Source organism: Mustela erminea, chromosome X (assembly GCF_009829155.1).
Source record: "Mustela erminea isolate mMusErm1 chromosome X, mMusErm1.Pri, whole genome shotgun sequence".
In the NCBI taxonomy this organism is placed as follows: domain Eukaryota; kingdom Metazoa; phylum Chordata; class Mammalia; order Carnivora; family Mustelidae; genus Mustela; species Mustela erminea.
This window is the reverse complement of record NC_045635.1, coordinates 20,048,637-20,075,714: the sequence shown is the minus strand read 5'-3', so window position 1 is coordinate 20,075,714 and position 27,078 is coordinate 20,048,637. Positions and strand designations below refer to the sequence as shown.

Below are 27,078 nucleotides of genomic sequence, written 5' to 3'. Positions count from 1 at the left end.
TCAATGCTGTCCTCAAAGAATTTCGTATTTTACAAAAAATTTTTATCTACACAGAAAAAGTGAAGAAGGAAATCACCACACAAACACAACTGAATGACTAACATGATTTCTATAGTATACAGGAGATTAATAATTTTGGAACCAGAAGTTATCACAGCAAAAAGCTATCTCGGTAATAAAAGGGGGGTGGAGGGTTTTATAAAAAAGGCAAAACACTACACAATTTTGGACCCACCAGTTTTTGCTGAGGCTTTCTGAAAATCTGCTTGTCAGGCACAATATAGTTGTTTTCATAAAATGCATGAAGCAACAAGAACTCATTACGCTCGGATCGTCCACCCATCAGCGTCCTAGACTATTAAATAGAATTTCTTTTTTTAATTTAAGCTCAAAACTGTAACAAACAAAAGCAACTTTAAGGTGGTAAATTTAATCATAGCACCTCCTCCACAATCATTCTTCCTAATAAGGGCTGCTTCAAAAATAAGAAAGTACAAAATTCATTCTACCATTTTCTTTAAGCATTGTACTTAAAAAGAGACAAAGAAAGCTTAAAATACTAACACCACTTGGGCTATTTCTTTACTCCCAAATAGACCATTCCACACATCAGACACATCCAGATGTTAGAAATGATCCTTATGTTCACCAAAATTTCAACATACTGCACCTGGCTTTCCTCCCCTTCTCGCAGCCAGTTCATTTCACAAAAGCAGCCCAGCTTCCAGAATACAAGTTACTCATTTTATAAGCATGCATTTAGACTCATTATCATATAACAACTACCCCAAGCAAACACTGAATCCAACAGGAAATGCTTTTTCCCCCTTTCTAAGTTAAATTTACCATAATGTTCCCAGCGATGTTAGTGATCTGCAATGCTAATGGAAGAACATTTAGCTCACACATGATCTGCAAAATGAACCTGGCATCTTTCCAGGTATGTTCCAACAGGTACAACAGATGAGAAGATTCACTGTACAGAAAAGTAAGAATGAAACAGAATCAAGTAATTAAAAGAAACAATGACTATAATCAGAACTTCATAAAACATTACAAAAAAATTTTGGTATGAGTAACTTCAGAGCAATGGCACCTTGGCTTTGGAAACAGTTTAAAATAAGGCTGGTATGAAACCATGAATTCATTCATGTCATTGATCCCAAAGCCCTCCTCTAAAACATGCACCCAAAAAAATCCCACAAATATAAAGTAAAATTATGTGTTAACTAAGACCTGAAAACTACCTAAATTCTTGTATTCATTCCAATAATAAGTATGTGTTATACAACGACTATGTGCCAGGCATAGTTCTGATTCTGGCTGTAACCAAAAGACAAAATTACCTGTCCTCATGGGGCTTATGCCCTCATGGGGGAGACAGAGTATAAATTAAAATACACATATATAGTAGGTTATATAATGCTGTGTTAAGGAGAAAAAATTAAGCAGCAAAGGAAATATTAAGTATCAGGAGCAGAAATTGAAATTTTAGTTAGGGAACCAGGGAAGAGTCCACTTAGAATAAAGAACCAGAAGAGGTGAGGAAGCGATCCTTCTGAATGGGTATCTGAGGTAAGAGCATCCAGCCAAACAGAACAGCACATTCAAAGGCTCTGAGCTGACCACAAATGTGGCACTTTCAGGACCAGAAAGGAGAGCAGGGTCTCATGATGGAAAGTGAAGGACAGAGTTAAAGGCAGAGAGAGAAACACTGTATAGGACCTTGTAAGGCAGAGCAAGGACTCTGGTTTTTACTCTAAATGAAACAGTCACTGGAAGACTTTGAGCAGAGTGTAGTATCTGACTTAACTTTAGCAAGATAACTCTGGTTCCTGGGTTGAAAACAGACAGCAAGGATCAAGGGGAAAAGCAAAGAGACCAACAAAGAGGCTGACTATGACTATTAAACCAGGGGAAAGAGGAGGGTAGCGCAGACCAGGATGGGTTCAGTGGAGAGGAAAAGAAGTGGTCAGCTCTAGACATATTTTGAAGATAAAGCTGACAGGAGTCTGTGATGGCTCAAACATGGGTATCTACCAGAAAGAGGAATCATGGAAGCCTCAAAGTTTTGGGGCCAAATAGGACTTTGGAGATTTCTAGGAGTACTGGAAAAATAAGAGCTGTCACTCTTAAGGAGGAATTACAAGAGTAGCCTAGGGCAAAAGATCAGAAGTTGAGCTTCTGAACAAGTCAGGCTGGAGGTTCATATTAGACATCAAGTAAAACAGGCAGTTGGGTAGAGGAGTCTGGAATTCAAAGGAAAGATCTAAGCTGAAGATACACAAGAGGGAGGCGTCAGCACCCACATGGTACTGAAATTTCTGAGACTCTATAAGATCACCTAGAAAGAATATAGTCAGAAAGAGAAGCAGCTCAAGGACTTGGGAGGAATGGGCAGAAAAGAGCAAGTGGCAAGAGGAGCAGAAGAAACTTTGTTAGGAAATAATCAAGCGCAAAGGTTCAGTTGCACAAAATGAGTAAGTTCTGGAGGTCTAATATATAGCAATGTGACTACAGTTAACAATACTGTATCATATATTTAAAATTTGCAAAGAGGGTAAATCTAAAGTATTGTAACCACACACAAAAAAATAGTAACCATGTGAGGTGACGGATATGTTAAATCACCTTACGGTGATTGTTTTATAATGTATATATTTATCAAACATCAGTTTGTATACCTTAAATATATATAATTTCTATTTGTCGATTTTACCCCAATAAAGATAGGAAAAAATAATCAAGTAATATCTCTATATAACTTAGTGATTTCTCAGTTTTTCTAATTTCTAAAAGATTTACACTATCTCCTGAATTAAAGAATTAAGGGTTAGAAACCTCACTATCACATCAATTTTCAAACTGCTCTTAGGAAACATCTACATGAGGTTAGGATGAGTAAGGGAGAAAAACATACACTGATAAAATCAAAATACTTCAAGAGGCAAAATAATTTAAGTTATTAAAGTAACAGATGCTGGTGCTGACACAAAGGCAGTTCCCCCTCCAGGAGACCACACAGTGCTGGTCCCTCCAGCCTGGGGTGACAATGGCCTCTTGCTATTGCTCATTTCAAGACACACCAACTCCAAAGCATCCAGGATCATACCTGTACATATTTCGTACATTCTCCATTGGGATTTCAAATCTTTCGGTTCTCAGAATCTGTTGAACAAGTTCAGACAAATGGTAGCTTTTACAGCGAATCAATTCCTTTGCTGAAATTTCCACATCACAGATCATTCGGCCACAGGTAGCATTTCTTTCACCAAATCCACCCCTGCCCTACAAGGGGAGGACAAAAAGCAAATCCCACGGATGAGCAGACACTGGGAACATTCTGTTCTATCTTGCTTTGAAGAGCCCAGAATTATAATGAAGAAACTCTCAATCTCCCATTCACTCACTTAGTCAGCCATCACTCAAATATTTCTGAATGTATGGGGCTTCTGGATGGCTCAGTCGGTTAAGCGTCTGCCTTCAGCTCAGGTCATGATCCCAGGATCCTAGTCCTGGGATCAAGGCCCATATCAGGCTCTCCGAGCTGATCAGGAGCTGCTGAGCAGAAAGCCTGCTTCTCCCTCTCCTCCTGCTGCTCCCCCTGCTTGTTCTCTCTCTCTCTCCCTCTTTCTGTCAAGTAAATAAATAAAAATTTTAAAAATATATTTCTGAATGTCCACTATGTAGCTGACACTGTTTTAAGCACTAGGGAGACAGCAGTGAGCAAAACAGAAAAGACTTCTGATCTCAATTGAAATAGACAACAAAAAAACAGACATCAAAAGCAAGGAACGATATAGTTTTAGGAGGTAATAAGCATATGGAAAAGAGAAAAACTAGAACGGGTGATGAAAATGAGAATTCAGGGGGCTGCACCTTAAATAAGGTAGTCATTGTAGACCTCCCTCAGAAGATGCCATATAAAGAAAACTGTGAAAGGGTGAGGAGTTGGTAAATCAAGTGCTGGGATGAAGCTTAATAACAATTCTAACACTGTAAAGATAAGAACAGGAAAAGAAGCAAGAGCACTAGCTCCAACTCCAATCTGCAGCAGCAGAATCCACTGGAGACTATTTTAAAAAGGTACAGATTCCTAAGTTTTCTGATGAGGCAACATGTTCGTTTTACTTAGAAGTTTTAAGTAAAATAAGACTTCAAGCAAAGAGCACTCTCAGGCTTAGGAAATGAAGGTGGCTTCATACAAAAACCACCAAAGCCTCCCTAAGTCAAACAGGCACGTAGAATGAAAAATACATAAACATTTAAAGTTAAGACAGGCCAGGTTTAAAACCTCAGTTCTTCCCCATACTAACCCTACAACCTTGAACAAGTTCTGTCATCCCTGTGAGAAGTACAGGGAAACTGGAGTTGCTGTGACAGCCAACTAACGCACAGGCACTTAGCCCATGGCCTTCTTACACATTCAACGTCAGCTCCCTCCCACTCTTCCTTCCCCTCTCAGTCCTGAAGGCTAACACTCACTGATCTCTGAACCCCGCAGCTCTGCTCTAAGGGCTACAGCATCGGTAACGCTGAAAGTGGAGGTAACATGTATGTGCCATCTCTAGGTTCTAATAGCTAATTTTAAAAACTACCAGTGGTTTCAACCAATAAAATGCTACATTCAAAGGAAAAGATGATGAGTGCCAAAGTTAAAATGTCCTCTCACAAGACAACCAATTCTCAAAGAAGCAGTGTGTTCTCAGGTAGCTATTCCACAAAAAGAAGTCAAGTCAAGAAGTAAGATTTTGAAAACTATTATTACCCCAAGCTTTGGCATGTTGGATCGCTTCAGTCGACCTATCTTGGACCAATGAGGAACTTTGCACACATTAATTCTCTGCAGGAGCACTTCCAGTTCAAATCCATAAATATTATGACCCTAGTCAGAAAAAGAAGGCAGCCAGTAACATTATAACAAACGCAAATTAGAGGATTTATCTTCATATGCACAGAATTTCTGTGCCCTCTCTTTTTTCTGGTCTCTAATTGAAGGCATCATGAGCTTACCTCCGATTGGGGTCCTTTCTTCTTCAGGAATGTATTCATCAGCAGCATTCATTAGCCTTGACATTAACAAAGCTGCTAAGCAGATTGCTAGAGTAAACTTTTATTTCATCCTAATTGATGCAAGGTTCATATGATGTCTTTTAATTTGCTGCTCATGCCTCACAGTCTCAGAGGCAAATTTTTATGTTCCATACTTTTTCGTGATCAGTAAAAACTATGTTCAAATATTTCCATTTTAATTCCTTAAAATCTGAGAACCTGCCTGTGTTGTGTAATAGTTTATACAGACTTCTTAGAAAACTCAGGAACTGCATCTACTCTCTTCTTAAAGAACTGAGTTCAAATACTACTGATTTAGACTCTTAATCAATGCATAACAAACTATACAATATCAGGTGATAGTTCAAATTAGGAAACAAAACTATACCAAGTATAAATTATCTCAAAAATGCAACTACAGACCTGGATGGCTTAGTCAGTTAAGCATCCAACTCTTGATTTTGGCTCAGGTCTTAATCTCAGGTTTCTGGGTTCAAGCACCACACTGGACTCCACACTGGGCATGGAGCCTACTTAAAAATAAAATAAACAGGGGCACCTGGGTGGCTCACTGGGTTAAGTCTCTGCCTTCAGCTCAGGTTATGATCTCAGGGTCCCGGGATTGAGCCCCGCATCAGGCTCTCTGCTCATCGGGAAGTCTGCTTACCCCCACTACCTTCCTCTCTGCCTACTTGTAATCTCTCTCTCTTGATCTGTCAAATAAATAAATAAAATCTTTAAAAGTAAATAAATAAAATAAAATAAACAAAAATGCAACCAAATTTTCCACATCTATAATGATAATTTCCATCATGTGAAAAGTATGGTTCACTGTCTACAGTTTACTTAAAAACGAGATGAAGCTTAAATCATATCAACAGACTCACTTGTTATTAATTTTAATTTAAAATGTGTACCATGGGCAGCTATAGGTAGAAGAATGAAACTCTAACCATTCTCTTACACCGTACACAAAGATAAACTCAAAATGGATAAAAGACCTCAATGTGAGACAGGAATTCATCAGAATCCTAGAGGAGAACATAGGCAGCAATCTCTTCGATATCAGCCACAGCAACTTCTTTCAAGATATGTCTCCAAAGGCAAAGGAAACAAAAGTGAAAATAAACTTTTGGGACTTCATCAAAATCAAAAGCTTCTGCACAGCAAAGGAAACAGTCAAAAAAAACAAAGAGGCAACCCACAGAATGGGAGAAGATATTTGCAAATGACAGTACAGACAAAAGGTTGATATCCAGGATCTATTAATTTTAATAAAAAATGTGTACCACTATATATTTATGGCAGTTTTGTCTATTAAATTAAGAAACACAAGGACATGAGAAAGTCTCATTTCCAAATTATCATTCCTGGGATTACAGACGCTCACCAGTGTCAGGATTCTCTCTCATATCAGATCAGTTTGGACTTCTCACACACAGACTTGGCTCTAATACCCTAAGGCAGGCCAGATATCCGAGGCACCAAGACATCTCCTTGGGGTCTGAGAGATACTACTAGGGGACAATGGGTGAGGACCTAGTTCTGAGCCAGAGTACCAAAGCAGGGCATTCTGGACAGAATCTTCCTGGTGCTTTCAAGGTGTATAACAAAATATGTAATACCTAGAATACTGGAAGAGAAGCAGACACTTGCTAACAACCGATAGGCTCTAGGTAATCTGGCCATACCATGGTCAAGAAAGTTGTCCAAGAGCAAGAGTGAATGTGGAGAAATATATACCACACATTTCTTGCAAGGCTTACATATAACCAAATTACCAATATCACACTTAAAATACATGCATTTATATCCTACTTTCCTCCAAAACAACCAAAAGCACAACATAATTTGATCCATTAACTGAAAAAAAAGGAAGAAATCATATCAAACTAAAGCCAGAGCAAAGCAAAATGTTGCTTTATGACTCTTAAAAACTGGGGCAAACATAATTCAATGAATTATTACTCTTCCCATCTAACGGGAATATATTTGGTTATGAAGAGGAAAAAAAACTCCTAGCCCTGACCTCTCAAAGAATAGGTCATAGAGATCCACTAAGCTCAGGGCAATCAGTAGAATATACAACTCTTGATCTTAGGGTCGTAAGTTTGAGCCCCATGTTGGGTTGTAGCTACTACTTAAAATAAAGAGAGAGGGAGAGAGAGAACCACTGAGCTCATAAAATGAAAATACTTAACACTTTGGAGACCGACACCAAATCAAGGGAATTAACTCCTCTGGCCACTATACAGCTAGACCACTAATCCAAAATTTCAGAGAAACCCACTGTCAACACAAGTTTACTTACTTACACGCTGGTCTCTAAAGTGGAAATAACTGGAATATCCTGAACTTCAACAATAACATGAGTTGCTTTTCTCTTAGAGGAAAATAACTACTTTATAGTAGGCTGGCTCTTCCCTACCCTTTTCTATTAGCAGAAACTACAGCAATTCCCACCAGTACATAAGGTCATTTCTTCTCTGAAGAGTCAAAAATAAAGAACTCATAAACTGAACAATAAAAAAAAAACCCACCCAGTTAAAAAATGGGCAGAGGACCTGAACAGACATTTTCCAAAGAAGACCTACAGATGGCCAATAGGCACATGAAGAGATGTTCAATGTCACTAAGTATTAGGGAAATACAAATCAAAACCACCTCAACACTTATTAGAATGGCTATTATCAAAAGGACAAGAAATAACAAGTAGAGAGGAAGTGGAGAAAAAGGAACTCTCCTATTACTGGCGGGAATGTAAACTGATGTAGCCACTGTAGAAATCAGTTTGGAGATTCCTCAAAAAAAAATTAAGAATAAATCTACAATATGATTCAGCTATTCCACTTAGGGTATTTATATGAATGTGAAAACACTAATTCAAAATGACAGATGCAGCCCTATGTTCATTTATAAGAGCCAAGATATCAAAACAACCTAAACTGTCCATCAACGGATGAATGGATAAAGAGGATATGGTACATGCACACACAATGGAAGAATGATATCACGCTTTTTGCAACATGAATGGACCTTGAGGGTATTATGCTAAATGAAGTACGTCAGATTTCACTCATCATATGGAACCTAAAGCATGTGGAATCTAAACAAATGAACAAACAAAATTACACAAAAACAAACAGTAATAGAGAACACACTGCTAACTACCAGAAGGAAAGGGACTCGGGGGTTGGGCAAAAAAAGTGAAGGCTATGGTGACCAACGGTAACGAGGCTCTTGGCAGTCATCACTTTGTAGTGTATACAGACGTCAAATTATAATACTATACACCTGAAACTTAAGTCATGTTATATACCAATTTTACCTAGACCAAAAAAAAAAAAAAAAAAAAAGAATCTCTGCTGCTCAGTAAGTACTGAAAAGAAAACTAATAAGGAATGAGGAGCTCCCCTATGGCATGATGAGACATCTACTCACCACAATGATATCAGGATCAATTTTGTGAACTTTGGCGAGGAAAAAACCTAGCAATGTTCTTTCTGTTGCAGCAATCTCAACCTTCACATTCTGTTAGATAAAAACATACCAGTCATTTACTCTTTACTTTTAAATACTATACTCAGTTCCTTGTTCAAGCAGGGTTAGATTTCTGAGAATTAAAAGAATCCACCCAGGGGCACCTGGGGGCTCAGTCAGTTAAGTGTCTGCCTTTGGGTCCAGGGATCGAGTCCCAAGTTGGGCACTGGACTCCCTGCTGAGCCTCTTCCCCCCCTCCCCCACCTCAGTCAGGTGCATGTGCATGCGCTCTCTCTCTCTCAAAATAAACAAATAAAATATTTAAAAAAACAAAAACAAAGAATCCATCCTTTTTAAAACTAAATGAAGCAATGCTGATTCTAGGTTTCACAGTAATAACTGCTGAAAGTCTCTAAGGAGCTCATAGAAGTAAATGCATAAATAAAGCAAAACTTTAAATGCTGAGCACTATGAAGTGCAGACATGTCCCCCCCCCAGGGCCACACTTGTGTATCTGGACGCATATAAACAAGCATATGAATCCAAGTACCTGTCAAAAACACACTTACTTTCCTGTATAATCCCTGGTAGACTTTGCTGTTTACGTATTTGCCACACAAAGAAATCCCAAAGATTGTATAAACTAATCTCCAAGAGTGGTGTAAGAACCCATAAATAAGAAACTAGACTGAAAACAAACATACATTTAAGAATTATAGGTGTCTTCAGTAAAAATAAAACCTATCTTCACACAAAAGGCTTCCATTTGGATTACTGAATATAAATCAGGTATTCAAAAGATCCACTCTTATTAAGACACTCTTAAAATGGAAGTTGATAGCTATGTGTTTTCTACAACTAACTTGGCTACAAATATCAGTTAGACTCTAAATGAATTTTCCTAGATCATTTTACTTGGATAGGTAATTCAGAGCACTTCACAAATAACAGCCTGATCCAACAGTACCCCCCAGACTGCTGGACTTCTCCAGCCAACTTAAATAAGTGGAGCCTGACATAGTTGCTAAAATTTTGCCAAGTGAGGATATTAAAAAAAGAAAAACAACTCACAAACATTTTACAAAAGAAACACACTCTCTAAAACAAATTCTTTACATTGAATACATTTACCTTTGTGACAGACTCACTACATTACACTACTTTCTTCCCACCCCTATTTTATTAACAACCCAAGAAAACTTCATGGAGTATATTGGCAGTTGAGAGATCACTGATCAATTCTGACTAGCCGATATCAATCTTTCCAAAATGTGTCCCCTTTACTATCCACAGTGTTCCCAACTTCACTTGGCTTTCTTCAAGCTGGAGGATGGGGGAAGGAGCTCTACCCAATACTTCATCAAAACAGTAATCACATGATCATGCATTTTGTAAATATTTCCACTTAAGCTCTCTAAAGGAGGATTTGAGCCTACCCATTATTTTCTCATTATTTTCAGGTGGCGAAACATTTAAACATTGTTAAATGATGTTTCTACTTTCATATTTCTAATACATTTTGAGTGGATTAAATGCCATAGTCCAATGTAGCAAGAACAGATCTAATAAATTAACACATAAAATAGCCTATTCCACTAATCCACACCATCCTCTTTTTCTTTTCCTAAACAAACAGATGCTTCATATTTAAAAGGAATAAATGATGAGTTCCTTACCTTTTCCTTAATGTCTTCTTTGAAAGTATATGGGAAAATACAGTCCTTCGGTTTAGACACAACTATAAGAAGGCAAAAAATAAAGATTCCATCACCTTCTTAGTTCAATTCAAGTATACACATGCTGCATGTTTCCAAATGGAAACTGTCTTAAATATAAACAAATACCCTCTACCTCTAAAGAGTTAAGAGTTCCAAGTATTTCCACTGGTCATGTTGTTGGACCTCAAAAGGAAAGCCACAACAAGCAATCCTAAAATTCATTATGGAACCACAAAAGACACCGAGTAGCCCAAACAATCTTGGTAAAGAAGAACAAAGCAAGAGACGTCATGCTCCCTGATTCCAAACTATACTCCAAAGCTGCAGTAATCAAAACAGTATGTTATTAAGATAAAAAGACACCTAGATCAACGGAACAGAACAGAGATCCAAGAAATTAATGCGTGCATACATGATCAATTAATTTTTGACAAAAGAGGCATGAATATACAATGGAAAAAGGATAGTCTCTTTACTAAATGGTAAAACTAGACAGCCACAAGTAAAAGAATGAAACTGGACCACAATCTTACACCATACACAAAAACTAAAGGAAAATGCATTGAAGACGTGAATATAAGAACTTGAAACCATTAAATTCTTAGAAGAAAACAGGCAGTAAGCTGCCTGACATTGGTCTTGGTGATGATTTTTGGATTTGACACCAAAAGCAAAGGCATCAAAAGCAAAAATAAGCAAGTAGGACTACATCACAATAAAGAGCTCTTGCACAGCAAAGAAAACTACCAACAAAATGAAAAGGTGACCTAACAAAAGGGAGAAAATATTTGCAAATCATGTATGTGATAGGAGGTTAATATCCAAAATACATAATATCCAAAATACATAACTCAATAGCAATAAAACAAACAATCCAACTAAAAAAGGGCAAAGGCCTGCGGGGGATGGCTGAGCCTGGTGGTGGGTATTAAGGAGGGCACATATCGCATGGAGCACTGAGTGTTATAGGCAAACAGTGAATTTTGGAACACTACATCAAAACTAATGATGTACTGTATGGTGACTAACATAACATAATAAAAAAAAATGGGCAAATGCTGGGGCACCTGGCTGGCTCAGTCGGTAGAACAAGTGACTCTTGATCTCAGGGTCATGAGTTCAAACCCCATACTGGGCATGGAGCCTACTTTTTTAAAAAAATGGGCAAAGGTTCTGAATAGACATTTTTCCAAAGAAGACATACAGATAGCCAACAGGTCCATGAAAAAGTGGTCAACATCACAATTATCAAAGAAATGCAAATCAAAACCACACAGGGATATCATCTGACATGTGTCAGAAGTGCTATTATCAAAAAGACAAGAGGGGAACCTGGCTGGTTCAGTCAGTAGAACATGTGACACTTGATCTCGGGATCGTAAGTCCAAGCTCCACCTTAGGCCTAGGATGTGGAGTAAAGTGAACCCTTGTATCCTGTTAGTGGGAATGCAAACTATGTACAGCCGCTGGGGAAAGCAGTATGGAGGTTTCTCAAAAAAAAAAAAATAGAAATAAATATACGCTACGATCTAGGTATTCTACTTCTGGGTATTTGAAGAAAATGACATCACTAACTTGAAAAGATATCTGCACCCGCATGTTCACTGCAACATTATTTACAAGAGCCAGGAAATGGAAGCAACCTAAGTCCTTGTCAATGGATGAACAGAAAAAGAAAAGTAGTATACTTATACAACAGATTATTATTTGGCCATAAAAAGAAAAAATGAAATGTCACAAATCCTGCCCTGGATAGACCATGGATAGACCATGAAGGGCATTATGGTAAGCAAAGTCAGACAAAGAAAGATAAATACTGTATGATCTCACTTATATGTGCAATCTAAAAAAACAATGACAAAATGAGGTCATAGATACCAGTAATGGACTGATGGTTCCTGGAAGTGCGATGGGATGTGAGGATAGAGGAGGGACTGGGTCAAGAGGGTCAACAGGTGTAAACTTCAGTTATAAAATAAGTCATAGAGATGTAATGTACAGCACAGTGACTATAGTTAGTAATACTCTCTTGCATGTTTGCAAATTGTCATGACAGTAAATCTTAAAAGTTCTCATCAAGGGGTGCCTGGGTGGCTCAGTGGGTTAAGCCTCTGCCTTCAGCTCAGGTCATGATTTCAGGATCCTGGGATCAAGCCCCATCAGGCTCCCTGCTTAGCGGGGAGCCTGCTTCCTCCCCTCTCTCTCTGCCTACTTGTGATCTGTTTGTCAAATAAATAAATTTTAAAAAAAAAGTTCTCATCAAAAGAGAAACCATTTTTCTATGATGACAGATGTTAATTAGGGTTATTGTGGTGATCATTTCATGATATACACAATAATCAAACTGTCATGCTGCACACCTGAAATTAAAATAATGTTACATGTCAATTTTACCTCAATTTTTATAAAGTTTAAAAGACTGATTAAACAAAAAAGAACAGTCATGCACAGAACCCTAAGTCCCTATAATTGTTTAAAACTACTTTCATGAAACATCTTCTACCCATCTAAGTCAGAATGGAGGATGTTTAACAGTCTTGCCCAAAGGGAATCCCCCCACCACCAAAGACTTAACCAGTATACAATGAAGGATCGCCAAACTTCTCCAAGTTAGAAAGGTAAAGATGACCAGTTTCCCTCACTGTAAATTCACCGCCACTCAAAACAGCTGTTCACACGGTGACATACACAGAGCAGGTGAATAAATGCATGTTGAGATGAGCTCACAACTGCTCTCGTCCACATATTTTCCAGAGTATTCTTACCATTTTTTTGTTCTATGTATTCCACCCCACTTAAAGAGTGAAACTTCGCAATACTAATAATACATGATATTCCCTTCTCTACTTGTTTTCCTAGTCCTCCTTTCCCAATACCCCAATACCCACAAAATCAGACAGGAGATGCTGCCCCCATCTAACTGTTGGTTCTAGGCTAGAAAAGATTCCAGGAAATATAATAGATCAATAGTATTATACCCTTTTCTTTAAAAAAAAAAAGTTATTTAGCTGGCTAAGGTCTCCACATGAAATAGGTCAGAACGCTCTTTGGAAACTGACTCATGGCATGCAGGTTCCTGTGTAACATTTTTCACCAAATGAATTTTACACAGAGCAAACTCAGATCTAATTTGATATACTGTAACTCCTAAATAGGCAGACATTCATTTATGCCTGGACATACTGTCTCACCACACAGAAAACTTGGTCAGGCTTCTATGACAGACTTTTAGAAAGACATCATAAAAAGGAAATAGTGATAGCGTAATTCTGACCCAGGAAAAAAAACTAGAATATTCCAATAAAATAACCACTGGAACAGAAAAAAAAGTGTCAAACTGCCTCTCAACTTCTGCTCCATAAACAAAATAAACCAGATGAATAGGATCCACAAATCCAATAAAACTCAGTGTCCACAGCTAACAAAAAAATGAAAAAGAAAACTTCTTTAACAATATGTAATAACTACTCTTAAAAACATTAAAAGAAAAAGTTACTGATCAAATAGCTGGAGAAAAAGGAAGAAAGATTAAAATCAAGCCATTAGAAGACCAGCTAAAAAATATACATACCACAGAAATATGACTGGAAGGGAGGCTGTGGGGGTGCTTTATCTAATGCAAAGCTGTGATGGACCAAAGCTGCCACAGCAATAATCTGCAGATAAAGGAGGGAAAAAGATCACTTATCAAATGCCTACTATGCATTCTGCATTTTCATCAAAACTACCAAGAATATTAAAAGATAAACATTTTCATCCACATGAATATTTTAACTTTTTATTATGAAAGTATTTACACAAACAAAAAACAAGGAAAATAGAAGGTGAAAATAGAAGTTCTGACCCAGAACCAGAACCCAGGACTCTTGACTCCCAGCCAGGGATCTCAAAAGAAATAGGCAAGTGATGTTTAAAGACTCAAATCTTAAAAAAAAAAAAACAAAAAAAAGCTATAGATATGCATGACCAATAATCTGGAGGATGCCAACCACAGATGAAGCTGGGGAAGAGGAATTGTGTGTATTCTTCATTTTCTTTTTTTGAAATCTGTACTTTCTGGGGCGTCTGGCTGCCTCAGTCAATAGAGCATGTCGATCAAGATCTTAGAGTTGAGATGGGTGTAGAAACTACTTTAAAAACAACAACAATTAGTACTTCCTAAATTGTGTGTGAACGGCAAGTACTGCTGTTGTGATTAGAAACAGTACAGGTATAGGAGAAACTCTAGAAAAAAGCAGAAAATCAAATCACATCTATAATAAAATCGTAGCTTTTTAATAAAATACACTGAGAAAGAAGACAGAAAAATATACAAAAATGTTGATAGTAGTCATCTCTGAAGGTTGGGGTTATTAGGAGACTTTTCTGTCTAAAATTTTATATGTTCATATCCAGATTTCAATGTTTTTTATCAGCCTGTTCATCGAAGAGCCTAAGTGGTCTCCCTGTTTCTGTGCTGATACTAACAACAGCTTCCCCTGGCACTGTGTTGGTGAAAGCTTGCTGCCCCAGGGGAGAAAAAAGAAACCATTTCTCTGTGCCTAGTTAACTCCTACTCAACCACCAGTACTCAAGGTCCATCCTACTTCTTCAGAAATGACTTTTGGAGTGGACACTGAGGTGTGTCACCCAGAAGTCCTCTTCAGGAAAAGGACCTTCATTTTCCCAACTACGAAGAGAGCTGGAGGCTGACACTCACAGAGGAATCTCTTGGAAGCTGCCTGGGGGGCAACTATACCCACTGTCTAGTTAGTGCCTCAGAAGGGAAAAGGGCTGTTAACTGGTAACAATCGCCCAAACCACTTATCTGAATTCAGAGCAATTCTGAAGGTCGTCGCTATGCCTGAGCTCCCTGGGACCGGCTGACACCTTTGCTGTAACCGCAACGCAGTTTTCGCCCACCGACAGGCCGGCTGCCTTCACTTTTCCATAGGGGCTGACCCTCAGAGCATCCCAAGAAGTTTCCCTAACCAGTGACACTTCTCCAGCCTCCCAGCCTAGGGCATCTTCTTTTATTAGATGTTATCCAGAGCACATGTATCCTTTGTAAGCTTTATATCTATTTCTGCTATTAGGCTAATATCTGTCTCCTTCTCTGTCTTTTGAGTCACAAGCATTCCATCACACTAGCACATGGCTTAGAAACATTTGTCAACAACTTTATTAACCAAGTAATCTAAATCCTTAGGAAGCCGTCTAATTTACTTAGGGCTGCAGAATGTCTCTCGTATTCATTCATTCATTCACTCTCTCACTCAACATTTACAAAGAGAAAAAACAGCAAAATCAACTCTCATATACCCATCATCTACCTTCAGTTATCAACTCATCAATATCCCTATCCACTTCCTGGCTCCATCCAGATTATTTGAAGCAAAATCCAGACCTACCACTTTACCCACAAATATTCCAGAATGTATCTATCTGTAAAATAAAGTTTCTCAACCTCAGCACTAGGACATTTTTGACCAAATAACTCTTTGTTACAGGGGCTGTTCTGTTCACTTGACAGGTTTAGCAGCATCCCTTGCTGCCAATAGCACTGCCTTCCACCTCCAAGTCGTGCCAACCAAAAATGTCTCCAGACATGGCCAAGTGTCCTCTAAAGGGCAAAATCTCACCCCAATGAGAATCACTACTTTAAAAGATAGTAAGTTTCTAAAATGTAACACAAGCACAGCTAATACAATTAACAGTAATTCCTTAAGATCACTAAATACCCAGGTAGGATTCAAATTTTCACGTGTTCCAACAATCCCAATTTTATTTATCGAGTAAGTCCAGACTTTGCAAATGGTTGATATGTAGAACTACAGGCACAACCCCTCTCAACCTATTATTTCCCTGCAACTCGTTTGTTGAAGAAACTGGGTCATTCATCCTATAGAGTGCCCCACAGTATTGATTTTGCTGCTTGTATTCCAATAACACTTATATTTTTTTAAAGATTTTATCTATTTATTTGACAGACAGAAATCACAAGTAGGCAGAGAAGCAGGCAGAGATAGAGGAGGAAGCAGGCTCCCCGCTGAGCAGAGAGCCCGATGTGGGGCTCGATCCCAGGACCCTGAGATCATGACCCAAGCTGAAGGCAGAGGCTTTAACCCACTGAGCCACCCCGGTACCCCAACACTTATATTTAACACTTTCCTGTTCCTGTACTGCCAGTGAATTCACATTTAGATCTAAAGGCCTGATCAAATCACATTCAGGTTTTTGGCATGAATACGTTACAGGTGCTACTTAGTCATTACTTCTATCAGCACAGGCACATCATGTCTGGTTAGCTCTCTTTCCGTTCTATTAGCAACCACTGGTTGCTTGATCCACTATTTCATTAGGGATTGCAAAGTGGCAATATTCAGTTTTTCCTTCATCATTTCTTGGATGGAAACCTTCTATGCAAAGAAACTTCCCTTGATTGATTATTTGGTTACCTGAGGTACAAATGACTTCAAAAAGACCAAGAGAAATGCTAGAGTCAATCCCTTTATTTACCAGTTTTCAAACCAATGAGCTGGTTCCCTAGCTGCTTTCACAGTTGACCGATGCAGGGTTGTTAGTGCTTAGACCATCAGTGCAAACTCACGTGTTGCAATCTACTATTCCTATCCTTATCCATACTCAAATTGTCCCATCTTTGGCCACTAGGAAACTCTCCAAGCTGACTCCTGGGCCCTTCTGACACATCTTCAGTAGAATTTAATATTGTCCTTGCTTTCTAGTATAACTAGGTATTTCAGGCTTATCTTGGACATCCTCTGCCCTGAATCAGCCATTTCTCCATGAACCCCTACTTCCTTTATTATGAAACGGTACTGAGAAACCTCACTCTGGGGGCTAGAAGATGGGTACTTTTTTTTTTTTTAACTAATTAAACCTTTTCCAAACACGTAACTGTTAACTATGTACATCTACTATATTAACTATTACTAAAAGATCCAATCACATAGTAAAAAAAATTTAGAGTAACAACAATGCCAAAAAGGCTGCTGTTAAAAAACATCCCCTTCGGGGCACCTGGATGGCTCAGTGGGTTGGGCCTCTGCCTTCAGTTCAAGTCGTGATCTCAGGATCCTGGGATGGAGTCCCGCATTGGGCTCTCTGCTCGGCAGGGAGCCTGGTTCCTCCTCACTTTCTCTCTGCCTGACTCTGCCTACTTGTGATCTTTCTTTGACAAATAAATTTTTTTTAAAAATCCCCTTCAATGTCAAAAGGATTTAGAAGTGAACAATAAAACGTCCCCACTGACCAAAGAAATATTTAAGCATCAAAAGTTACAGTAATAGGGGTGCCTGGGTGGCTCAGTGGGTTAAGCCGCTGCCTTTGGCTCAGGTCATGATCTCAGAGTCCTGGGATCAAGCCCCACATCGGGCTCTCTGCTCAGCAGGGAGCCTGCTTCCTCCTCTCTCTCTGCCTGCCTCTGCCTGCTTGTGATCTCCATCTGTCAAATAAATAAATAAAATCTTAAAAAAAAAGTTGCAGTAATAATGATGGCAATGAACTGAAACATGATGAGTAAGTATAAAACCTCTGAGTTCAGAATATTCCATAAAAAAGGAAATAAAATATAAGTAACAACAAAAATAAACAAAAAAATTACTGGTCAACACTGCACGTAACGCAGGCCCCCAATTTCCTACTCAGAAAATTGGCAATGGAAGACAAAGAAGTACACATTGACCTCATCTTTCCTCATCTGTATGATCTACTGCAGCATAACCAAATAGTGCTGGTTAATGAAGAAAAGTTAATTTTATAGAAAAATTTAACTAACAAATGCTCTAATATTTAACATGTTTAACTAATAAACATGGAAAGGATGACAGAATTAAAAATCTGTTTTACAAGTCCTAATGAATTAACTAATTCCAGTAAAAAATGAAGGAGGGGTTATTAGACCAGTAGCTCTCAAATGTGAACAATTTTGGTCTCCACCCCAAGAGGACACTTGGAAATGTGTGGAGGCTTTTTGGTTGTCACAAATAGGGGAGAGGGGTGCTACCTGGCATTGGGCAGAGGCCAGCATTACGGCTAAACACCCCACAATTCCCAGGACAGCCCTCACAACAATGAATAATTCAGCCCAAAACATTAGTAGTGCAAAGTTTAAAAAACCCTCCTATAGACGAAAACTTGAACCCACTAATCAATCATAGCCCCATTAACAGTGGTTTAACCAGATATTATATACCTGCTGATATATAAGGCAGTATGAAATACATCATACCACCTATAGAGTATACTGACGCAAAAAGTCAAAACTGAATCTAATCAATTGTTTAGCGTCAACTAGGAGGGGCCAGCACATTTGTCATGTAAAGAGCCAAATACTAAGTATTTTAGGCTCTCAGGTCACATGGCCTAAGTCATGACTATTAACTCTACAGCAACTGCAGATAATATGTAAACAAATAGACACAATGCCTTTCAATTAAACTTTATTTACAAAAACAGATGGAAAGGCTGGATTTGCCCACAGGCCATACTGTGCCAACACCTGGTATAGAGGAAGAAGTCCAGTGACATAAGGAAGCAAACACAGAAAATGGGACATTCTATGAGACAACAATGACTCTTAAGTAAGTCAATGTCAGTGGAAAAAGGGTTCGAGGGCGCTGCTCCCATTTAAAAGAGATTCAAGAGACAAAAAAATCTTATATGAATCCTGATTCAAGTAAACCAACTGGTAAAACATTTCTGAGCCAGTAATATTGTAATAATTCATATGGTGACAAATGGTAACTAGACCTATCATGTGATCATTCTGTAAAGCATAAGAACATAAAATCACTATGTGGTATACCTGAAACTAAGAGATGTCAAATATAATTCAATAAAGAAAGATATTTTTGATAAACAGAATCACGTGAATATGGACTGAGTATTTTAGATGGTATCAAGGTATCACTGGTATAGTTAGTAAATGCAATAATTGTTATCTATAAGAAAGAGTACATGGTTTGAGAGATGCATACCAAAGAATACAATGGTGAATTACACATCTGACCTTAGCTTTTAAAATACTTCAACAGGAAAAGCAAGAGAGGGGGAAACAAGTGTGACAAAATCTTCCTAACTGCTAAATATGAGTAAAAGGATATAGGACTTCATTATATTATTCCAAGTCCACTTAAAGTTCACCAAAATAAAAAATTCAAAAAACAAAAAATAAAAACAAGTGCAGCAATTTAAATCTTTAAAGAAAAACTCCAACATCCAACAAATTCAATTCATTCTCCATAATGGAGTTTGGTAGTGCATTAGTATTCTTTCTCCTCCAGAAAGAACAATTACCCCTTGTAGAATAGTTGCAAAGTCCAAGCTAGCACCGAATCTAAAGCACAGATACACACATCTGCCCTATTTTTTTACCTCATTTTGATGTGTCTTTGCATTCTGCATCGTCTTCATGCTGAAAGACATGACCACGAGTGGAGGAGGACCAACATCTTTAATCACATTCACCAGGTCTGGTTTCAGAGCCATTGCCTCAACTTTACACCAACTGACTGGCGGATTCAAGAGCTCTGAGAGAGAATAGATACAAGAGATCAACAGCCATTTGCTGAAAAAGAACAACTACTATAATTAAGACATCTGTGATTAACTGAGATAGTCATGAACCCCATATTCTAATAAGAATGTCTTATTACAGGGCGCCTGGGTGGCTCAGTGGGTTAAAGCCTGTGCCTTCGGCTCAGGTCATGATCCCAGAGTCCTGGGATCCAGCCCCACATCGGGCTCTCTGCTCTGCAGGGAGCCTGCTTCCCCACTCCCTCTCTGCCTGCCTCTCTACCTACTTGTGATCTCTGTCAAATAAATAAATAAAATCTTTTAAAAAAAAAAGAATTTTTTTAAGGATTTTATTTATTTATTTGACAAACAGAGATCACAGGTAGGCAGAGAGGCAGGCAGAGAGAGAGGAGGAAGCAGGCTCCCTGCTGAGCAGAGCCTGATGTGGGGCTCCATCCCAGGACCCTGGGATCATGACCTGAGCTGAAGGCAGAGGCTTTAACCCACTGAGCCACCCAGGTGCCCCAAAAAGAATGTCTTATTACAACATCTAACTAAAAATAAACCCAGTTACTGGGTTGTATGCAAAACCATGTGTGTGTGCATGCATATGTATGTATACACATATATTCAACTTCCTGGGAAAAAAGGTCCACAGCTTTCCTCTGATTTTCTGAAGAACCCAGGACCCCAAATAGGTTCAAAAACCAAAAATACCCTGGAGGAATCATAAAACATTTTTAAGAGATTCAAGAAGCCAAAACAGGATATCACAGATGTAAATACTGAAAACAGGAGGTAAATAACCAAAGAGCACTAGCTGCCTCCAGCAGTGATGCCTCCCCTCCTTCCGAGGCCAGCAGTCCACTACATACAGGAGGTGGGCATCACCAGCCAGAAGTACAGGCCAACAGCAGCACAAAGAGGGATGCATGCCAACGACCACCTGGGCTCACGAAGGCCTCCCTCCCACTGAAATGCCAGGCACCACAGCGATCAAATGCCTCCAAACATATTCCCTATAGTCACTCAAAGAATACCTTGAGGAAAACAACATAAAAAAGGAAGTAGATGCACTGAAATACAGAAACCAATTCCTTCACTACTAAAAATTGCCTCTATCAGCAATCTGGCTTTCTGAACGTAAATATTCCCTTACGTGGATTTTTCACTTCAAGCCAACAAGGTCCTCTGATCTTCCTGTTCATCAAGAACAATTCCAGGCTGGATGTGTTGGTCCCGAATACATGAGAAAAAGTTTCTCCTTTCAAATCCTGAGGAAGCTGTGGCATTTCAGCCTGAAAAAGGCAAAGAAGAAGAAAAAAAAGCCCTTTTGTTTAAAACTATTACTTCACATCTTCCAAAGTCTATATTTGAAATAAACAAAGGCCTCTTTACGAACCACCAGAAGAAACCCCTTTGATATATATGAAATGTAATTTGCAACAAATGAAATCCAAAACAATTCACAGTAGGACACAAAAACAATTCACAATGACAAAATAATGCATCTTGATGGCATCCATTAGAAGAAAAATAGGCCAAGAAGCTCCCCCAAAAGAGGATTTCTGTCCAGAGCTGTACATGCCTTACAGATAAAGAATAGCCAAATAAGTACCACTCCATTAGAAGAATAAAAGCAAGAGTGGAACTCATTTAAAATGCTTCTATGGTACTTTTCATCACCACTGTCAGAAACATTTCTTAAAAGTTTCCCTTTTCCAACACTGTGAGATCAGAACTCTATAACAAAGGTAAAAAGAGGTTAAGGCCCAGTTAATTAACGTCCCACAGCAATGACCTTACCTATCAGTGGAGCAAGAGCAGCACTACAGAGATGCTACTGATGTTCCTCTCTCACCTTTCTGCTGCTCAGAAGGGACCCTTCAACAGACTAATGATATTCAACTCCATCATGTGGCATTCATTCCACTTGACAAGCAAGCAGTTGTGCAGTTTCAACTTATTTATTTAAAGATGCACACTTGAAAGCCAAGAAAGGCAGTACAACCAGTATTCTATATATTCAAATTAATTTTACCCAGTTTAATTATTCATTACTGTAAGTCCACCTGAATAAACCGTGGGCTTGAGGATCCCTGTTGATACTCCTAATTGAAAGCCAGCTGAAATTTCAAAAATAGAGAAATGTCATGCTCAACCAAAACCCAGTAATTTTCTTTAACTTACCGAGTATCTAACTTCCAAGTACTCAGATTTTTCTGGAACATCAGGTATCTCAAAAGCATAGTTCTTTTCCACTGGCTGGGTAAGTAGATATTTAGAAATCATTAGGACAAAAACTTTTTGCAAATTAAAATGACAAGCATTACATGCACATGTCCTTGAATCTAGTATCTTTATGGAACACAAAGGTAAAGAAAGCCAAATGGGCACTCTTTCCCCTTTTCCACTGGGACTAAAACACCCAATGACAAGATGCTAAAAAGACTTCTCCTGGACACTCCAGAACTTAGGAATATTTGCATTCAAGCAGGGCAATAAAAGATTAAAGATTTTTATAATGTTAATGTATTCAATAACTTGCTACTCTTTGATATTAACCAACACCAACTTGCTAGAAGAATTAATATTAGCATTAAAATTATAGCTCCTATTTACTGAGTGCTTACTAAGTGCCAAGGACTGTTCTAATCACCTAGTAAGAATTTGGGGGCTTACTCTTCCAACAACTCTTGAAATAGGGTTCCATTTCTAAGTGAACAAACAGGCCCAGAGAACTCACTCATCTCTTATCCAAAGTCACATACTACAAAGTCATATGGCTAGGACTTAAAGCACAAGCAGTGTGGTCTCAGCACCTATGCTCTTCACCGTTATACCACACTACTTCTAGAACTTGACAGAACTGATCCATCAGCCATAATTCAAAGCTCAAATAGTTAAGATGATTAACCTTATCTTCAGCAACTCAATTCTCCCTTTGCTGCAATCACTGTTAAAAGTATGCTGAGTTACAAGCCCCTACGATGATGGCCAAAGGTGTCATTTATCACACTAAAATCAAGACCGATCAATATGTAACACACAAATAAAAGATTTTTATCCTATCAGAAATAGCATCATAGTCCCCAATTTTTAAATATAAAACCTTAACCCTCCGACCAAAACAATCTGCCAATAACTAATAAAAACAAAATCAGAAGAGTTTCTTCTCCATTTCAGAAAGAACACAAGATATGCTACAAGGATTGGAAACAATTACTTTGCTATGTGTTACCTTTCTATTCAAACTCAAGAAAATTACTGTCTAAGTAGTTTAAAGAGAAAGAAAGTATTTTTTACAAATCTTACATACTAATTTTATATGGCTATCTATGAAATTTCCATCCAATGGATTATAGTCACAAAAAAGACATTTTGCACAAAGATATACAAGAACTATTTTATAAGTCAGGAAATGAACAAACAACTAATAAACAGTGGGAAAAAATTATCACCAAATACAAACCTTGGACTTGAACTTCATGATTTTGTATTTTGCTGCTATTTTCTCATCAAATTCATCATAAACATCCTTCATTGTGACTGGAGTTTCTGTTTCTTTTCCTGTACTTCGATCAATTTTCTGCTCTCCCAGAGAGGAGAGGAGAGGGAGAAAAAGTATCTGTACATGAGATCTTCTTAACAACAAGAAACCCAAGTCCAATTCAATTTTCACCTTCAGCCATTACAACATTTAAAAGAACAGTCTTCTAGATAGAGGAGTTCAAAGATAGCAGCAGACCCCAAAAATGGACTAAAACCAGTGCCCAAATCTTCCCAGTGTCATCATAAAAGCACATCAGATAAGGACAGACTCTAAAAAATGGGACAGCAGAGTTGTAAATCCTGACCAAGAAGCTTCAGATTCACAGTTCAGCTGAGATCTCAGGGGAGAGGCTGGGTTTGGGAGGGGAGTGTGGATGGGAAGCCCCAATTTAAAAAGGAGGAGCAAATGGGCCTGAGCCAGTTCAACGGCCGTGGAGGGACTGGTACTGCTGCCTGCAGAGCAGAAGCAGGACAACGCACCCAAATGCCGTCACATCTCTGAGCCATACACTCCCAACCATGATTACTAGGAAAATGAAGGGTGGGGGAAAAGATACTATTATATTCTAAAACTCACACTTTGACATTCTAACGAGTCAAAAAACCCATGGTTTTACTCCATTCTCTATTTTTCCAACCTCTAAAGGAGCTGCTGACAACCAGTGGTTCCAAGACAGCCAGCAAGAAAGCAGCACCAAGGCTGTGGAGAAGTCACAGCCCCACTGAAGAAGAGGGCTGGTGGCAGAACATACAAGGTACTGGGAATTAGAGGCTAATCACTAATGATCACCATTTCTCGGGGAAGGAAGTAAAGTGTTCGCTCGATGTTTTTCACCATGACACAACAGCTCACATGGGTTTTGGCGGATTCAATCCAAACTTTGCCAAACAGGAAAACCACACCTAAAAGAGTAAGGGAAAACCATGAGAAAAGAAACATTTCAATTATATCATATTAAAGGGGCAATATAAAGGCTCACTGAATGTGTCCACACATTTAGAAATCATTAGGACAAAAACTTTTTGCAAATTAAAATGACAAGCATTATATGCACATGTCCCTGAATCTAGTGTATCTTGCCTTTATGACACATTTTTTTACAGTAAATTTGTATCTGCTCCCCACTCCACAAGCATAGTTCACTTACTCAGTACTTAAGCCATGTGACAATACCACACTAGTAAAACCTGTTAACCACTGAGAATACAGGGGATAGAATGATTCTCTAACTTGGTGTGAACATTTTCCCTAGAATTAGAGACATCATAGGTAAATGCAGACTAGCCTCACTTATTAGGAAGACATCCCAAGTCCAAGTAGACACACTTGGGGAACTACTAAGACACCCCAGGTTAGTGCAGAAACCCCTGGGGGAATTGCAAAGACATCCCCCAGGTCAGTGTAAACATAACTCAGAAATTACAGAGCTACCCAAGGTCAGTATAGGGAAAAAAATTCCCCAGAACTGGGAGTACCCAGATTAAGAGAAACAAACAAAAAAAAAAGCAAACTATTCGCCAACGAATCTCCTATTTAAACCTCTTATAAAGTGTGAGAATACTAAATCACTTTTTAGCACTTGTACTCCCCAATAAAAATTAACATTCATGTATAACAGTAACTCTGTATGGTACATCAATATTTTTCTACATGTAAAACTGCATTTGGGGAAAAACATAAGAGATCTCATATACCTTATTCCACGTAATGATAAACACTTCATAATACAGTTCAACTATTATCTCCTATTTTACCCTTTCTACCTCATAGACAACTAAAAAATCTGGATAGGTAGTGCTCGTCTCGTTCCTTGCTCTTCAATTTCTGTGTAACAAATGTTCTAGTAACCAAACCAGCAGACATGTCCCTTTTGAGATTCTTATGTAATATATACCACAAAGTAAAAACAAGCCTTTCTAGATAGATATCAAATCACTGTTCCTGAAAACTGGACATCAAGAAAGGACTCCAGAGATTTGATAGTCAACCTAAGAGATGGCCACTGTGCAAAATCCAGAGCTCTGAGCATAATTAGACAGCAGTAATCAACATAGCCACTCAACACAGCCACTTGTCTGAGACACTAAGAAAATTCTGGCACATGCAAAGGCTACTGTTCACAAGGCCAATTACTCCAGTTTCACAAGATAGCTCATCAGTGCTTCCTTTTGTCACTCGTTCTAGTAGAAATAAGACCATCTAAAAATTTTCATTTCTGCAGATGATTAAAATTCTTAAAAGAGTTGTGTGATTATCAGCTGGGGTGGGGGAAAGAAGGGGAGAGGGAAGGGAGGACTGTGGGGAACGATTAAAAAAGAAAAAAAAATCACAGGAGCTCAGAAAATTAAAAGTCATCCTCACAACAGTTAGAGACGAAAAAACAAAATTCCATGCAAAGAAAAATAAAGACCCTAATATTGGATTCACAGATTCAAATAGCTCATTTTACAGTCAAACTAATATCACACTTCATGCACACATTTGACACTGTTTATGCCTCATTTGCCACAAAAAGATCATGGTAAACAAAGATTACATTTCCCCCAAAGTTACTAGCTGAAACCAGGTGCAGTCAGGATTATTCAACCTTGAAAAAGTCATAATGAAGACAGGATATCTTCCCATATGCAAAGAGTAAGATTCTTTTCATAATTATGGAGCATTCAGCAACAACTGACTGACTTAGAATCTGTAAGAAAGTGAGACACAATAACAGGGTCTTTGGGAGTACTTCGTTTTTATTAGCAGCATTGATTTCACCAAGGCTCAGTGATCATTACCTGCTATCATGATGAAACTGTTCAACCCCCTAAGATTAAAGGACTTTTTTTTTTTTTTAACAAGCCATCCTTTTTAACCCGTTGGCATCAATCACAGAGGACACAGCTTAAGAAGCACTGCAGAATGGCACAGTGGACTGAGGGTGAGAAGCCCAGAGCTCTGCCACTAACAGCTGCCCACTTTATCTTTTGGAGCCTTAGCTTCCTCCTCTGTAACTAGACCAGAATGTCTGAGGATTATTCCAGCACTAGAAATTTCCTTTTACCATTGCATTTGGAAGACAGGCCAATAACAGACTACTACCTCTTTCAAATGCAAAATATTTCCCAATAGTGGTTGGAAAGGCCTATCCTCAACTCTGGTAGTAACAGGAATTCAGTAAGGACACATACCATAAACTGGCTGCTTTCCTAATACAGCTGTGCTTCAATGCCTCAATCTTAATCTCCAACACCAATTACTACAGCCAAGCACTAGCCTTTAGAAATTTCTGTGATGCCAGAATTGTTCTGTTATCTGTGCCATCCACAGATATGGTAGCTACTAGCCACATGTGGCTATTAAAGCATTCAGAATGTGGCTACTGGCTGAGAAACTGATTTTGAAATTTTATTTCATTTTATTTTCTTAAAGATTTTATTTACTTATTTGACAGACAGAGATCACAAGTAGGCAGAGAGGCAGGCGTGGTGGGGGCGGGAAGCAGGCTCCCTGCTGAGTGGAGAGCCCGATGCGGGGCTCCATCCCAGGACCCTGAGATCATGATCTAAGCCGAAGGCAGAGGCTTAACCCACTGAGCCACCCAGGCACCCCAAATTTTATTTCATTTTAATTTAAATCTAAATTTAAAGAGCTACATGTAGACATATATGGTACCACAGTGGATGGTGCAACACTAGACCCTGTCCTGCAAAACAATGTTTGTTTGTTTTTTTAAGTAAGAGTATCAACCAGTAAACAAAAGGTGGAAAAAATAAA

At 38.5% G+C, this 27,078-nt stretch overlaps 1 protein-coding gene across 1 annotated transcript in view; it reads right to left on the bottom strand.

Annotated features, from left to right (window-relative positions):
- POLA1 (DNA polymerase alpha 1, catalytic subunit) overlaps positions 1-27,078 on the bottom strand; it is a 302,939-nt gene that overhangs the window by 253,409 nt on the left and 22,452 nt on the right. Inside the window, exons 11-22 of the mRNA XM_032329645.1 lie at positions 24,109-24,221; positions 23,239-23,355; positions 21,957-22,031; positions 20,926-21,064; positions 19,626-19,780; positions 13,822-13,906; positions 10,209-10,270; positions 8,494-8,583; positions 4,769-4,885; positions 3,113-3,288; positions 847-976; positions 236-355 (exon numbers count right to left, since the gene is read on the bottom strand). Of these exons, the coding sequence (XP_032185536.1) occupies positions 236-355; positions 847-976; positions 3,113-3,288; positions 4,769-4,885; positions 8,494-8,583; positions 10,209-10,270; positions 13,822-13,906; positions 19,626-19,780; positions 20,926-21,064; positions 21,957-22,031; positions 23,239-23,355; positions 24,109-24,221 (1,379 nt within the window). The remainder of the gene's footprint in view (positions 1-235; positions 356-846; positions 977-3,112; positions 3,289-4,768; positions 4,886-8,493; positions 8,584-10,208; positions 10,271-13,821; positions 13,907-19,625; positions 19,781-20,925; positions 21,065-21,956; positions 22,032-23,238; positions 23,356-24,108; positions 24,222-27,078) is intronic.